Here is a 13,107-nt window from a genome sequence, read left to right as displayed (position 1 = left end):
TATATATATATATATATATATATATGGTTATATATTAGTCCAGTGGTTAGAGAACTTGTTTCAGCAAAAACTGGTTCAATATAATCCTCCCATGGCCCTGTTGAAGCGAAGCAAAGAAATGGACACCTAGTGCTTAGTCAACATTAGGGGTCTCAACAAAGGCAGGGACCGACAAGGGAAGAGCTACCTAATCCTAAAGGACTTACAGACATCAGAAAGATCATCCCCTACCATAAGTAGTTAAATTAAAAAGAGGAAGTGAAATGTTGGGTGTTACTCAGCACATGCAAGGTTATAAGAAATCAGAAATATAAATATGTCGAAGACTTGTTTCATAATTTAGAAACGGTTGCGGAAGTTAACAGTCACCTCCCTCAAATTTACATGAAACCCTTCCACTCATGTTATTCTACTCTGCCTATTTCCTGTGTCCTATATGCGACGAATCTTCAAAATACGACTCCAACGTCTGGGGACTATATCCATCAAACAGCGTTGCACCATTTGCACTTTTTTTTTTTTTTTAAAGTTTCACTTGCCCAATAATCCTCTCTCTCTCTCTCTCTGCATTTATTTCCTGAAGAAAAACTTGTTGTTTCCTCTGAAATTTTGCTTTACTTGCCTTTCTTTTTCCACTACCTTCTTTTTTAACGTTCCCTACCATTATCCTTGACCACCATGTATTCACACCTCCTACACCCACAAACACCATCTGCTGACTACTTTAATTTTTATAATCTTTGTTTATTAATTCGAATGTCTTGTATTTAATACTAGTCCAGTTTTCCATCCATTTTTCCTAAGTATATACACATCAACACACACACTCTGCCCTTCACTCTCTGTCTCATAAGTGGTCAAACATCCAAATTTTTTTCTCCTTAAAATAATCAACTCAAATCTCAACTTGATATTTTATTTTTTATAAACCTTGTCAAAGGTTTATGAAAAAAGCTGTTAAATGTAATACTTAAAAATCTGTTCTTCCTCTCCCAACAATATTACTTGAGAAGAACCTGTATATATTTGGCAACAGAGAGAGAGAGAGAGAGAGAGAGAGAGAGAGAGAGAGAGAGAGAGAGAGAGAGAGAGAAGGAAAACAGGTCGCCACAGAGTCTAAATGCCAAAGGCTGATCAATAACTTCGCTTAAGACTCCTCACATGCAACCTGTCTCTCTCTCTCTCTCTCTCTCTCTCTCTCTCTCTCTCTCTCTCTCTCTCGGCATTAATAATCTACTGTTATATAAACATTTATGTATTATTTGCATTAGTGTATGAGAACACTTATAACATACTATACTACACACACACATACACATACATATGTATATATGTATATATGTATATATATATATATATATATATATATATATATATATATATATATATATATATATATATATATATATATGTCACATGATTTGATGATCTTATTTTTCGGTCCCTAGCATAAGAAGGGCGATATTAAAAGTCACCACTGAAGACCAAGAATTCTTCCGATTGGGAGCCACATTTACTTTCCACTAACACAACGCAGTAGCAGAATTTGTTCCAGCGACTAATACCAGCAACGGAGCCTTTCCATAAGCGGTGCAACGGTCAAATCTGCTTTGTAAACGTGACGAGGATAACCGCGGACAAGATGCAACAGAGACGACGTTAACGGCGTAAATGCCAGTGACTTAAAATTGGGAACACTCAATAATTCCACGAAAGATTAAAGTCGGTATTAAAATAGATCCCAGCGACTAAATTTATAAAAACCAGTTCAATCATTAAAATGGAAAAAGATAAAACCCCATGAGAAGATAAACAAGGTATCAATAAACTGAGATTGAAATGTCAAAAGCCAAGCCTACTATTCATCAAAGAACAGCCAAACAATGTAGCAGAAATCTCTAAAAAGCATAAAATAAAAATGCATAACCTCCATCGCTCTGCAAACCGCAAGTGTTGCAATGCGACCATGTAACTGTAATTGGGTGTGGGGCCATGATCATCTCGCCAAAACTGAAAAAGTAATAATGGTAATAATCGTTGTCATTCATGGGCAGCCATGATGACTTCAACTACGTCGAGAATAATAATAATAATAATAATAATAATAATAATAATAATAATAATAATAATAATAATAATAATATTCTCAACCGGGAAGAACACAATATGGTTAATTACATTTCCGGGTACCCATAAAAACCCTCATAACGATAATAAACACTGACCATACTCCATATAATAGAGATATCTTACTTATATATATATTTATATATATATATATATATATATATATATACACCAACGTGTCATTAGTGCAGACAAATGAGGTGACTTAAAACCCGACACTGCCTCGTCTACCGAAAAGAGAAAATAAAATACCACGGGAAAATGGAAGGTCACAGAAGGGCCGTCACGTTGCATAACATGACATGCAAAGTCTTATTTAGCAATGACAGGGAAGAAAGATTATGCAATGCTGAATACTGCAACATGAGGCAGCCAGCCACTGCCCACCACCGCTCCAGTTCCTCCAATTCTGAGGCTTCTTTAAAACTAATTCTTCCCTTATCTGTTTCCCGTGCACTTTTGCTCTTTCCTTATACATCTGTATTTTTATACCAAGATCCTTTTCGAAATCCTTTTTATTGCCAGATTACTTCTTTGCAGTTGCTTTTTAGTTTTCTATAAAAGAAAACTACTGAGATGGCTATTTGTCTATCCGTCCGCACTTTTCCTTTCCGCCCTAAGATCCTTAAACATTGATAGAGAGGGCTGCAAATTATGTTGATCATCCACCTCCAATCATCAAGCATACCAAATTGCAGCCCTCTGGCCTCGGTAGTTTTTATTGTATTTAAGGTTAAATTTAGCCATGATCGTGCGTCTGGCACCGCTATATGTGCCAGCAACACAGGCCACCACCGGGCCGTGCTGAAAGTTTCATTGGCCCCAGCTGAGAATTTCATGGGCCGTGGCTAAGAGTTTCATACAGCATTATACGCTGTACAGAAAACTCGACTGTGCGGAAGAAACTTCGGCGCATTTTTTACCCGTTCCATGACCACCTCGTTTTGCAACTACTTTGTATCCTGGAAGCCTCTTTTACACCTTATTATATCTGGAGATCCTCCTTTTCAGTATTTTCCTTATCGGTTAAAAGCCCCTTTTGTTACTGCTTTTTATTCTGAGTTACTTGATCTTAATGATGTTTTTTTTTTGCCAATGCTTTTAAAGAACTGGTAGTTTTGCAAATGCCGTCACCGTCTCTCTTCTCCTTCATTGCTGCTTTTCACTGTGGTACATTTGCAAACCACTTTCGATAATGGATCTCTTCCGGCTGCTTGTCATCATGCTGTCGTTTGCAGCTTCTTCTTGCAACTATTCCCTACCGCCTATTGCCTTGACAGACTTTTTTATCATATGCTTCTTTTGCCTATGATTTTCATCCTGCGTTCTGGCACATTTTGCCACTGCTGAGCAGACTGCGACTCTCGTCTTATAATCAGGCTTCATTCCGTATAATCTTTGGCAAATGGTTTTAAATCCCACCCTCTATCTTATAACTGAAGTTCGAATTTAATTTCTGATCGATGATTTGCAATTGTCATTAATCCGACTACCTTCCATGGCTGTTATATTGTTACTGTTAGTATTTTTTACCTTTTATCATTTGCAGCCGCCTGCTTATTCTAGAACAGTGACGATTGCTTTCAAACCAAGAGGCTTCATTTACGTTACCTAAACGTTGATTACGTTTTTTTACAAAAATCCGTCTTCCTTGTTTGTTTGTTTGTTTTTGTCCGCCCTTCATAATCGTTTATTCTACCTCTTTAAAACCTTACGCTTCAGCTTCCATCATAATTTCAGCAATAAACAAAGGCCAGTTGAGCATTTCCTCGTTCAACAGACAACAAGTAAACTTTTCCCACTCTGAGCTGATTTTTTGAGATGAAGAATAAGGACCTCAATTTTAGTTTTTCCTCTTCGTTGAGCTGCTCCATTGGTCTTGCAAGCTTTCGAATGTCGACGATGATACCAGTTTTCTAAGCATAACAACACTGTATTTGATGCTTCTATTACAGATACCCGAAGTGAACGACTTTATGCACTTATCTTGGCGCCATAAGGTTAATATGGCTATGAAGGCAAAAAGTTAACGTGGGTTTTAATGACTCCTCCGTGACCTTGTTCTACAATGAAGCTTCTACCCTAATGGTGGTTTCTTCCGCCTCGTGTGAAAATAATGACTTTGAGCACCTCACCATCTGCCCAGTATTTGCCGTAAAGTAAAATAAAAGTGAAACTTCATTTTGGGGGTTGTAAGATGTAACGTGTGCTCCGTGACCTAAAAATATCACTTGGTTTCCAAACAACAAATCTTTCTCAGAATCTGCGCTTTCTTCTTATCTGCTGGAATAACGGAGGAAGTAATGTCCTTTTTCTGTTATCTCCTTGATTTTCAACATTACAGTTGCATCTTTTTGATGTAGACGCCGAAGGGGCATAAACCTAGTGCACTTAATTAGTCTAGGCCTCAAAAAAAAAAAAGGGAAAGAATTTGAGCCTAATTCCAATAGAAGAGACATACCTGCCTCTTAATCGATGGGAAGTTATGATAATTTTTCGACGTGTTAGTCAACCCGATTTTATACCCGTGTGTAACGAGGAACAGAAAGAGATAAGAAAATACCATCAGTGACCGTACCACTTTCAAACAGATGTGAGAGTATTTACACACTGAAGTACTACCACTATCGCCATCCATTTTATTATTATTATTATTTGTCCCGAAGTTAGTACCACCTTCATTCCAAGCTCCAGTTTATCCATCAACAATTAATTCTAACCACCTGTCTTCGAAGGACTCCCATTCCTACGACATGACCAAATAATTAAATTTCGCTTCGTTTGCACATTCGTGTGCACTAGCATACTAGCTCTTCACACCTCTCTACTCCTTTGCTTTTTCATCAGGATTACGCACAAGCTCCTTCTCTCTCTCTCTCTCTCTCTCTCTCTCTCTCTCTCTCTCTCTCTCTCCTCAAATACAAAACGAGGAAACGGTGCTGCAGCTCTACACATTAATAGTTAGACCTCATCTAGAATATGCCGTAGTTTTGGTCACCAACATCAAGAAAGGACATATATAGATTAGAGGGGTTGCAAGCAAGAGCCACAAAGTTAATTCCATCCGTCAGGCAAATAGGTTACCAAAGACGACTAGAGAGCCTGAACACGTATGTATTTAGAAGCGACGGTTGGAGGACAACTAACAGAAAAATTAAAATACTGAAAGGCATAATAAAAGTAGACAGTAATCTCTTCACATTAACCGAAAACCAGACAAGAAATAATAGATGTAAACTAGAGCTGAAGAGACACAATACATCTTCTTTACATACAACATATGTGACACATGGAATAAAGTGCCACCAGAAGTTGTAAACAGCAACAGTATGGAAGAGTTTAAAAGAGAGCTAAACAAAATCATTAGAACACTGTGAATGAACAGTAAAACCTGCTCCTAGAGATAAGTGAGCACATGATGTCTCCTCCGATGGAATTATAAGTCTCTGAGACACATCCTAATCCTTGTAACTCTCTCCATAAAGCACACATCTAAGCATTTCAACTCGAGATTGCTTTCTTTCCCCCAACAATAAATACAGTGGAAATTAGCAGCGTCCAAAATCTGTCCTTCCTCCCTAAATATAGAACTGGAGAGCCCTAATCCTCGAAGTAAAAACAATACTGGATTTCATTAGCCACTTCAATCAAGGCGCAAGGGACAATGTTCCATTCCAACTGTTTTCCTTATTGCAGAGATTCATGGGGCTGTCCAACTTAAAAGACCTTTATCTAGTTTAATTCCGACGGTTCTTCCTACGGCAAGCACTGGAAATTTCTCCCTGCTCTTCTCTTCTTTGTCTTACGATATACATTTACATAATTTTCACCCATATTATCGCAGCTTAGATTAAGTTGGCCCTATGCCAGTACTGGCTCTTGCCTAAAGCTTCCCGTAAGTCATGTAGGTTTTCACCGTGAATATAAGGCTCGCGTGGATCTCTGAACTGGTCCCACCCAACCTAGAAATTCTTTAGCCTAATTACTAAAACCTTCAGCGCGTCGAGGGATGGATTTGTCGCTTCCTGCTGAGCAGCGGCCCCATTTTCTCACTACCCAAAACTTTCTCCGCATTTTACACGCCTAGCTACCAACACGAGATAGGTAATGACATATTTCTAATTAAAACTCCTAATTTCTTTTGAAGTTGCCAGTACCTTCTCATTCCTAGATATAAGGAACACAATGATCCCAATCGTAATTCAATCCCCCTTCAACGTTAGTTTCGTTAATAGAAGCAATATTTCAGACGAGAGAATAATATTCAGGAAATGCTTCGAATGTCTGTTAAGATAATCCAGTAAGGAAATGCAAGCCACCAATCCCAAAAGACAGCGCAAATAAGCTAGCATGTTGCCGCGACATCAAGAGCCCACATCGAGGACCGGAATAAATGAAACTTGGCACGCGTTCGCCGTAGACTTTGGCGCCAATGATCTCCATGAATGTCTGGGTAGGGAATATATCTTGACTCAACATAGGCGCCATCTTGGATGAGTCATCCAACAATAGCCAAAAATATTCCGGTTCACGGATTGGCTGCGCTGAGCTCTAATACTAGTGTATACTTTCTAAAGGTCACTGACCTTCCTTACGACTGAGTGCAATGTAAAGTCAACGATTCATAACAGCTCTTGAAGACAATACACAGGACCACGAAGCCAAGAAAATAATAAGTGGCTTTTCCTTCTATGTTCCCGCGACGGCATTCTGTTTTCACGTTTCCTTCACAGTTCTGGAGCAAATCCGTCCACCCTTCTCACGTGATCGAACTACTAACTACTTTATCTTACGATAGTTTTGAAGCATTTTTACTAGCAGAAGTTTTTAGTAACCCAACTTTACTGACTACACCCACGATTTACAAAGGCTTATGAGCCACAATGCTCCCCTAAGCCATCATGCTGCACTCATAACTATATGATTAAGCGTCACTGTAGTCCTGAGTTCGTGTCTTCCGTTGTTCGAGCCCACGAGGCGACGAACTTATTATCAACTAAAAAATTCCCCTTCGGGTAACATATATGAAAATATATTATTTCCGAGGTAGAGCGAATTGAATATTAAAGGACATTTAGCTTAATGCTTGTATATGAATCACGGTGGTGTGATAAAATTCACACATTATATATATATATATATATATATATATATATATATATATATATATATATATATATATATATATATATATATATATATATACCATTACCCAAACTTCTGAACGCAAACTACACGATGCCTGAGAATGACTGTACATTACTCTAACAAACTACAGCTCTGCTGTTCTCGAAGAGCGGATTGTCGAAGAGTGTTCCTATATATATTCAAGTAAAAAAATTTTCCCCTATTGTCCCTATCCTGGCCACGGAGGTGACAATCTGAACAAACTTGAACCTCCGCTACATGAAGAAGCTTTCATGCAAGCTTTACCATCTCTGGCCAAATAGTTCCAGAAGGTTTTTAAAAAACTTAAACTTCGTTCATTCTAAATTATCTCCCCTTGGAAGGGAGTAGCCCATTTCAACAACTGTACACCCACTTCAAAAGAGGAAAATAATTATGCCACCTTTAACTGAAACTGCTCTATCGGTTATGTCGAGCTGGAAAATGTTAAATGTTTACGCCAGACATATATACATACTGACACATGCCAGCAAACGTTGACGAGAAAAGCTCATATAAGCGTTCAGCTCGGGTGAGCTTGAAAGCTATCGAATGCTTTAAACTACGGCAAGCTTTCAAAACTCCTAACTCACTACCATCTGTATACCTGTAGCCGTTTCTTTACTTCCTCCTCAACAAGAAAGATTCGGAATCGTCCCTTGGTATATCTAAGACTACAGAGTTCACTACTGAACTACCAACTAACTCATGAAATATAACATTATCATCACATTATCGGTCAGAAAAGGAACTCTTCGAAAATATCTGAAAACATCAGTCAATAATAACAACTAGTTCTTCAAACAAAAGCACCCAGTGGAGGCCATACCTATACAAAGACACCCAACAGCAACCTATACAAACACACCCAACAGCAACCTATACAAAGACACCCAACAGCAACCTATACAAACACACCCAACAGCAAAGAATGAGTGAAATTACTGTACATGAGCAATAAAACGTGAAATAGAAAAATATCACCGAAAATACATAGCCGATTATGAAACGTTTCGCTTGTCAAACATTCATATCTTTGACATGGATGAAATCATGTCCTAGGTTATAGGTAATGTACATAATAATTTCAATATACTTCAATCACCTGTACATAAACTGTAATGGTTACACACACACAACACACACACAAAACTACGGGAAATAACCTCGGAAATTCATTGGTAGACGGAAATATAACAGAGGACAAAGTTTAGGAAAAAGAATGTTGAAACAATGTAAGTAGACATGATTAAAGTTCTCACACACACAACCACTATACATATACATACATACATATATATATATATATATATATATATATATATATATATATATATATATATATATATATATATATATATATATATAATGTGACAGCACGGAGAGAATTCCAAAGCTTCATAAATAAGGACAGAGGCAATTACCAGACAGCGTAATTCGCTGCTGTCTGATCTCCTTGAAGCCACAAAGGTCAAGTGGGTGTCAACAACTTTGGGAAGAAAAGAAAAAAGAGAGAGATGACTTACAAGTGGCTCGGCTGATAACTTCCCCCAAATCTCTGCATTTCTTGAGAGAGAGAGAGAGAGAGAGAGAGAGAGAGAGAGAGAGAGAGAGAGAGGTCCGTGGGGTCCATTCTGTGTCCCATTTGCCACGTGGGCTCTTGGACAATAAATGTAATTGAGTTGCGAGTTTCGCTCACATATTCGAGGTCCAGGACCGCCATTTAGTCATTGCGTCGTAATAAGAGTGTTTCCTGTTTCTGGTTCTCTTTATGAGCCCTCCAGTCCATATGATGCTTCCATTGTCCAGCCAATAAGAAATATGTCTATCTACCTACCTAAGTATGTATGTATGTATTGTACATTACATATATATATATATATATATATATATATATATATATATATATATATATATATATATATATATATATATATATATATATATATATATATATAATATATATATATATTATATGCATATAATGTACAGTCTTGAAATTCTCGTTCATCGTTCCAGATTGTCGTTTTTTTGTTAAGACTTCTCTTTTTGTTATGGATGATGATTTTGATGCTTCAATTATCCAACAAAACATAAAATGAATCCCTTATCGTATACATGAATTTTAATAAAGTTGTCCTTTTTGCATATATATTATATTATAAAACTGAAAGATATGATACCATGAAGCCTTATACGTATCACTTTCGATGATATGAAGATGATTCCATAGAATTAAAATCATTTCAGCCGAAAAGGCCGATTAAGACCGATAAATTTGATTTATTCTTACAATTATTAGCTAAGGAGTAATCATGTAAGTATGTATTGTATTTCCGGACACGGAAATGCAATACATACATACATGTATACACATACACACACATATATATACATATAACACATATACATATACATATAAAGTATAATAATAAACAACATTCTTCCCTCAAGACTGAGCCGTATGCAGCCAGCACAAATTATTGACGGCACTGGCCAATGATGACGTCACGGTTTGTTTTTCCGCAGTGCATAATGGAGGCTGGATTCAAATCGCGTCGAGTCAGCGATCCTGGCGCTCATCGGTCCACAGACGAGTATTACGGGAGCTGGTGCAATTCCATAGACAAAATACAATAATTATTATTGGAAGGTACGGATTTACTCCACTGTATTGATCAGTTGCTTCTTTGCAAGGAATTAATCGGTAAATGGAGATCAAATGAACAGCGTAAGTGAGAAAGTGGCTTAAGAACATCGAGAAAGCTAACTTCGATTTTAATAATTAAATCACGTATCTATTGCACAACAAGGAATGACAAACTATCACTTAAAATACTTTAATTGGATTGGAATACAAAATACAGGCCAAAGGCCAAGCGCTAGAACATATGAGGTCATTCAGCGCTGAAAATTATGTTGAAACAACTGTTACAGAGAGGGTGAAAAGCAGTATGGAAGAAAGAGAATATGAACGGTGGTGCAGTTAAAAAGACTGCGAAAATTAACTGAATTCGATCAACTGAAGGAAGAGTGAGACCGAAGTTGAGAAAATATCTCCAAACAACAACCCCGGCTAGGGATTAAGCAAAGAATAAGAAATTTATACTCAAGACGCAAAACACCTCTCTTCACTTATTTTGCAAATAAATATCCAAGCTTCCGCTTTCATTCCTCATCTTGACACGCGATATCTATATGAACGCCAACCTTTAATTATCACATCTTCCACAAGGCTTTGAAAATGGAATCTTGGCTGCTTGAAACAATGGGTCTATCACGTCCTCCATCGGGGAGAAGTCCATTCCTCTGGCTTCCATCACGTCATTCTTCAAGCCTGGGCTTCACGGAAATGTATCATATATTACCTCAAAAATATTAACTTTGAATTCGGCAGACGACAAAATATCGTAATTCTCGAGATCAATATCGCCGCGTCGGGTGGCACGACGATTTTTTTTCTCTTCTTCTTCTTCTTATGTCAAGGTTTGGAATTCTCTCCGCCGTTCCTTTTTCATGATACCTATTTCTTTAATTTTCGCGAAAATAAGTCTATACAGCTATTTTAGACAATTAATTATAGCAAGAAACCATAAATACGACTAACCTCGAAGGAAATAGGTAGGATGTACGACCTTTCAAAATGGGATGTTATAGTGATTAGGAATATAGCAAAACCAAGAAAAGAAATCCAAATCTTGGAAGTTCAGGAAAAGAAAGTGAAGGCCCAAAAGAATACAACAAAAATAGAAACAAAAATCGATTTAAATTTGTCAAAATATCCTTGAATATTGCTTCACATAAAACGGAAACGATACCTAGGAGTTTATGTTCATCCTCAGTACCATTTCAAGCCTTCCCTTGCATCATAATCACAAATAAGCAAACACGACCTCAGTGCATCAAGGTGCTTTACCTACAGAATTCCGAAATAAAGCAAACAAAGACAAGTGAACAATATCTGGACTAAACTTTGGGTTCCACGCCTCGTTACCACATTCTAACATGAAACGCACTCGATCTAAGTGCAAGAAATAGAATAGGTACACGCAAATCTGCAAACAGATATGTGACAAAAACAAATACAAGGTTATCCAACTGCAAATTACTTTAGTTCCCTCGCAAGAAAACGAATTATGGGCCTGCACTGAAAACAGTTCCTACAATGTTATGTAAAACATACTGTACAAATAAAATACCTGTTCAAAATTTAATGTTATCAAAGAATTAAAAGAGCAAAAGGCAATAAATTTTTTATCTGATTAAAAATTAATAACATGCTTGTTGACTTCGTCGTATAGAAATAAAATGCGATAAATAAGTGACGAGGACCATCCCTACCCAAGAACCCTCTGAGAAGAATACCTGGAATCCTTGTCCTCTTGAAAAGAGCCTTACAACTCTTGCTCCCAACGGGACCAAACCTAATTTCCAATTCTTAAAAGCTTTTCCTTTACAGAACAAATGTGGGGAAAGATCCTTCACGGGAACCGCACACACACACACACACCTGGCCAGCCTTTCTAAAGGAGCGCCATTAATGAAGGGAAAAGGTGACAGGTGCGAAGAGCGAGGAATGGGGCGCTTAAATACGCCCTTTTTTTGGGAGTAAAGAAGCGCGATGGTTTTCTACCACGCCGCACTTTTGGTGATGGCGTATTAGGGGTGTGACTCTCTCTCTCTCTCTCTCTCTCTCTCTCTCTCTCTCTCTCTCTCTCTCTCTCTCTCTCTCAGGAGGAATACTCACTTGTGGATTTGCCGCTCATTTCTATGATGCATTTGCATTCCCTCCCGATTTCGCGGTTGTTGAAGGGCCGCACCCTCACCGCTACTTTGACCGAAGACATCTTAGAAGTCCTGCAGAAGAAGAAGAAGAGAGGTGTTACGTTAGATAAAATGTCAACAATTAGAACATGTATTAAGATTTAAGACACAAAGGTGTAAAGTGTATACATATACATGTATTTTGATTTTGCATTAAAGAATTGGCTAATAACATGCAAGGGAAAAACATTACTAAGGGTCACATGAAATATCTTAATCCATAATCACGATAAAAAAAATCTAAAACCTGAGAAGTGTATCTCAACCCTCTCAATAGTCATTCAGAATCTTTGGTAAACACCATAGCTTCAAAAACAGAAATTATTACAATTCATACTATACACATATCAATGTGGAATCAGCCTGAATAAAATATCTGTAAAAAAATCAAATATAGGAAGTACAATCAAATACAGGCTGGATTAATATTCAACAAATAAAAAAACAAGAAATTACAGAATCCCATTAAACTGCCAAAAAAAAAAAAAAATTAGACCGGAGATTTACTGAGTTATCATATTGTTAGCCAAAATGTTCAATCAAGCCTATGTAATTTGGTATGTACATAAAAAGCAAGTTGTTCTTTACACAATGGACATTTCTATACTTAATATTTATAAATATATATATATATATATATATATATATATATATATATATTATATATATACATATATATATTATATATCAGTAAGTCATATATATATATATAGAACATATATATCAGTTTTAATTCAGAGCTCTTGTCGAGAATAGATAGAGAGTATGTCAGAGCCACCAGAGCTACTAATAACAGGGCAAGTGTTTTGTCAGTATAGGGACCCCTGGTAAGATATATACAGATATATATAAATATATATATATATATATATATATATATATATATATATATATATATATATATATAAATATATATATATATATATATATATATATATATATATATATATATATATATGCCTATATATATATATATATAGATAATCATAT

At 36.7% G+C, this 13,107-nt stretch overlaps 1 protein-coding gene across 1 annotated transcript in view; it reads right to left on the bottom strand.

The window, feature by feature from the left end:
* The window catches only part of unc-104 (kinesin family member unc-104), a 184,289-nt gene that overhangs the window by 153,047 nt on the left and 18,135 nt on the right, over nt 1–13,107 (bottom strand). Inside the window, 1 exon segment of the mRNA XM_067083286.1 lies at nt 12,041–12,150. Coding sequence (XP_066939387.1) covers nt 12,041–12,140 — 100 coding nt within the window. The 5' untranslated portion in view covers nt 12,141–12,150.

This window comes from Macrobrachium rosenbergii, chromosome 3 (assembly GCF_040412425.1).
Source record: "Macrobrachium rosenbergii isolate ZJJX-2024 chromosome 3, ASM4041242v1, whole genome shotgun sequence".
Taxonomy (NCBI): domain Eukaryota; kingdom Metazoa; phylum Arthropoda; class Malacostraca; order Decapoda; family Palaemonidae; genus Macrobrachium; species Macrobrachium rosenbergii.
The sequence above is the reverse complement of the archived record's forward strand: the minus strand, read 5'-3'. Positions and strand labels throughout refer to the sequence as shown.